Consider the following 4,158-nt stretch of genomic DNA (forward strand, 5'->3'; position numbering starts at 1 on the left):
CAGAGTAGTCAAAATCTGTCAGTTGACACTTTATTCCAAATACAGCATTTACCAAATGAAACCAACAGAAAGTCAAGGAACACAATCTTGTATCATTGTTAAGAATTTGTGTTGGGGAGGGATGGAGCTGAACTGGAGAAAGGCAAATAACATAAGAAAGGAGATTGTTTGCTGAAAGAAGAGAGATCTTTTTTTTTTCCTCCCTTCCCTTGGTTGTCAATATTTGGCAGAATGTCAGAGTTGGAGGCTTGGGGCCTGCGCCCCTCCCTCCCCTTGCGTAGCCCCCAGGCAAGGCAGGAAATGTCCCACAGGCACACCAACGTGTGCCAGCACATCCCTCCTGTAATGAAGTGCAAAAGGACCTGCTGCTCCTGAGGCCTGGTGACAGGGCTGGGGCAGGGACACCTTGGGAAGACAGCAGGGTCCCTCACACTGGGAAAGCCCTTGTCCTGCAAAGGTGAATCCAGTGCTGCCAGGATCACTGGTAGTAGATGCTGAAGGCGTGGAGGATGTACAGGAAGGTCGTGAGGAAGGCGAAGAACTGCACGAGAGGAAGAAGAGGAAGGGTCAGCTGGCAGAGTCAAACCCCATATCCTCCCAGTGCTCTCAGCCTGGGGAAGCCTCCCAGCCTAGAGCTCTCCTTGAGCCTCAAAGGACAGGCAAAACCTCAGCTTTTCCCAGGATCCAGCCATGCCAGGCTGTCCGTGAACTGGTGGACCCTGAGAAGCTGATGCTGGCTGCACGACCCACACAGGTGAGGAGCTGAAGCTCTACCCAGTGTGACACCGTGGGGCTTGGGGTGGCTCTGCTGTGGCTTTAGCACGTGCTGTTGCCTCTCCCAGGGGGAACTGTGTGTTCTGCAGCTGGCAGGGTGCTCTGGACTCACCGATGCAGCGCTGTTGAGTTGGTAGTTGAGCGGCCCGTTGATGTCCAACTCAGAGTTGATGGTCGCGTTGGCCTGCAGGACTGCGGCGCTCATGTACAGAATGGCCGTGGCACCGTGGTACAAACTGTCCTGCAAAATAAGGCACCCGTGAGTGCCCCAAAGGGACGAACCTTCCCAGGCAGTGGTTTCACAGCAGAGCTCCCCTGGACTTTCCAATCGAGGCAAAAGGAGGAAAGGGCTGGTGGGTCACCATGGTGTGGTCCCGTGCCCACACCACTGCTGCCAACATCTGCCCGTGTTCCTTCCCCTCCTTACCAGCACTTTCCAGTTCTCGCTGTTCCTGTGATAGCCGAGGAGGTAGCTTAAGAGGAGCAGCAGGGAGATGAGCCAGGAGGTGAGGGACACATACATCACCCATCCCTGCAGCAGCGGCAAGGAGACGGAGGTAGCAGCGACGAGGATCCACACCCAGGTCCCGCAGAGCTGCCAGGGACAAACAGGCGCCTCCGATGAGTGTGAAATGAGGAAAAGACCTTTTCCTCCCTAATTCCCTCCTCATCTCCCTCCCAGGCCAGCTGCAGCAGCCAGCGGAACCCCTGCATCTTTCCAAGAGCATCCCGGCGCGACAACAAGTCATGGGAAATGACTGTTCACAGAAAAGGGAAGGGTTTGCTGCTGCCTTCTACACAAGGAAGTGTCTCACCCCGAGGGATTTGATGGAGAAGCCAGAAAATGTGCTTTTATCTGGGAAAAGTGAATGGCTGCCTCAACCCAGCCCTGCCCGCTCGTTAATCTCCAAGGCTTGGAATCACCGCAGGAGGAAGTCTCCTCTCAGCCTGGGGTGAGTCGCTCGCTCTGGATCCACCCAAAGCAGTTACTGAGCACAAACAGCACACGGGCTTATCGGGATGAGCCTGTGCTGCCCTATGCCATCCCAGCTGCGGTGGGTGAAACCCCTGGAACTGCAGCGGGGAGCTGAACCTGCCGCCGTGGGCAGGGATTGTGCCTGTGGAGCACGGGGTGTGTGGGTTGCCAGCCCTGTGCACTGTGGAAAAGTACACCGGCTGCTATCTTGGCCAGTCCCACTGGATGCCCTCTGGACCCAGAAGCAATTGAAAGAATCATGGAATGTCACACATTACAAGACGCCCAATTGCCTTCAACCCCTGGAATGATTTGATACAGAGAGCAAAATTCCCTCGATTTTCAAGCCATTTCTATGTGACAACAAGAGCTGCTTCTGCCCTGGACGAGCCAGCAGCTCTTCAGCCTCTCCCAACCCCACGGCAGCCGGTGACCCTCACAAAGACTCTGTGATGGAGCTGGTGTACCTTGTCCTCAAGCTGCTCCTAAAATCACAAATACCGCCTTTGTGCATTCAGCATAAGCTCAAAGACAAGATGTCACTTCCCATTAGTGGTGCCTTCAGGATGGTTTGGGGGGATTTTAGCTAGGAGCGGGTGCCGTGAGGCAGCGGAGCCAGGTATACTCACAATCTCTGGCAGGATGAAGGCGTAGGGGATGGTTTTGAAGACGGCGGGTCCCGAGGGCAGGGCGGGTTGCGTGGAGGCTGCAGAGGGACCCACCGAGGCCATCTCTCCTCCGCTGACACCGCTCCGCTCGGCTCCGCTGGCGCTCGCCTGCCCCGCGCCGCTCCCGTGCGGGATTTAAGGGACACGCCCGCGGGACGTAAGCACAGGAACCGTCCCGGGCTGGCATCGCGCCGCTGCCCCGGCCGCAGACTGCGGCGGCTTTGTGCATCCCACTGCCAGCCGGGATGGGACAGAGCAGGACCCCGGCCCCACCGCGCACCAGTGCGAGGTCATTAACTACGGGGGAAAGGAAAAAACGTCCTACACCTTGCCGGGACAGAAATGTTTCCTGCAAACAATTGTCCTTGGCACGCTTCCAAGCCTGAAATATTTTTGCTTCCAGTGTTGTTGTCTCCTCCCCCTTCTGTTCAGGTTTCTGCTCCGTGGTCACGTCAGACCCCTCCACACCCTCCAGGCACATCCAACCTTTCAGAAACTAGCAGGCAATTTTTACAAACACACCAGGAGGGTTTGGCAATGTGCTCCCAAGTGCCCAGTAAGGTTTGAAGGAGAGCTACAGGAATTTCTGCCTCCTGGCAAATGCATTTTGGATTTGGGAAGCACTTGCTGTCTCATCCAGCACACTCTGCCTTGCCCTAGAACTCCCAGATAAGGGGTGGGATGAAAGGCTGGGGGTGGTGGCACTTCTGCCTGGTGGCCCAGAGAGGACAGAACGACCCCATTAACTCGGGCAGTGGGCTACAGCAGGAAGAGGACATTGTCCCAGTGAGATATCCCAGCTCCGGTAGGCAAGACTGGTGATGCCTCAGGACCTTGGCTTCTATACCAAGCTCTTGCGCAACACAGAGCAAAGATCAAATCCATGTCTCTTGTCTGAGCCCTTCCTAGGCTGGGCAAGTGTTCTGTGGCATTTCTGCAGGCTCCAGTTTACAGATACTCCAGTGGGAGCTGGTTTCGGGCTCCATGCAGCGGAGGCTTTCAAGGATCTTCTTTTAAATAGCACCAGACAAAATTGTGCCTGGCCTGGGCTTAAATCCACGCGTGACTTGGTGGCAGTGTCCCCACTGCCCTGCAGGAAGCACCCAGATGCTCCAGCACTAAAGAGAAAGTGGATTTATCACTTTCTTCTGGGAGTGGGCAGCACACAGAGCCTGTGGTTACAAAGCGCTCAGGGGTCAGCACAGAGGAAATCATCCTGGGGAACTGCAGCATTCCCAGGATTCCCACCACCTGTTATTGTGTTGGGTCAGGCACATTCCTGGGAGTAACCCAGCCTTCTCCTGAGTGGGGGAGAAGAACAGGCAAACAGTCTAAAAACGGAGCACCCTGCTGGTCACTGGTTGGGCAAGAGAGGATTCTTCCCCTAAGGTGGCTGCCCTTGCTCAGCAGCATTCTTAAAGACTGCTGCTCTTTCCCTTCCCTGCTCCAAGTCTGCTGGGGGACTGGGACAAAGAGCCTTTTGCTCACCCTGATTAAAATAACACTGGAAATTAATGGGAAGCTGCACGAGAGGAGAAAAGGGCTACCTCAGCTTCAGCAAAATATGATACCTGACATGGCTGCAACAGGTACTAACAGGCAACCAGAGCCTTGTCTAATGCTGCAAAGTTAAAAATTTAAAATACAATTTCCAGTAGACAAACCGATAAAATAATTTTAGTCTCTCTCAAAATCTTAATTGTGCTAAAATATCCATTACAATTCAGATCCTACACAATC

The 4,158-nt window shown here is 54.5% G+C and overlaps 1 protein-coding gene across 1 annotated transcript; it reads right to left on the reverse strand.

The window, feature by feature from the left end:
- Positions 1–8: 8 nt before the first annotated feature.
- On the reverse strand, positions 9–2,481 carry MALL (mal, T cell differentiation protein like). The gene is made up of 4 exons (XM_042021097.1): positions 2,380–2,481; positions 1,202–1,369; positions 887–1,015; positions 9–541 (listed from the first exon to the last, which is right to left on the reverse strand). The coding sequence occupies exons 1-4, from the start codon at positions 2,479–2,481 to the stop codon at positions 479–481; spliced, it is 462 nt and encodes a 153-aa protein (XP_041877031.1). The 3' UTR covers positions 9–478.
- Positions 2,482–4,158: the final 1,677 nt, after the last annotated feature.

Source organism: Corvus kubaryi, unplaced genomic scaffold (assembly GCF_017639235.1).
Source record: "Corvus kubaryi isolate FWS band 111438036 unplaced genomic scaffold, C.kubaryi_AGA036_p1.0 37103, whole genome shotgun sequence".
In the NCBI taxonomy this organism is placed as follows: Eukaryota; Metazoa; Chordata; class Aves; order Passeriformes; family Corvidae; genus Corvus; species Corvus kubaryi.

What these genes read in the sequence shown, in the direction of transcription:
- MALL (XM_042021097.1), bottom strand. Translation starts at nt 2,481, where the DNA reads ATGGCCTCGGTGGGTCCCTCTGCAGCCTCCACGCAACCCGCCCTGCCC. An exon ending in GCGAGAACTGGAAAGTGCTG is followed by an intron (nt 1,016 to 1,201) that starts GTAAGGAGGGGA and finishes CTTATTTTGCAG; the next exon opens with GACAGTTTGTACCACGGTGC. An exon ending in AACTCAACAGCGCTGCATCG is followed by an intron (nt 542 to 886) that starts GTGAGTCCAGAG and finishes CCTCTCGTGCAG; the next exon opens with TTCTTCGCCTTCCTCACGAC.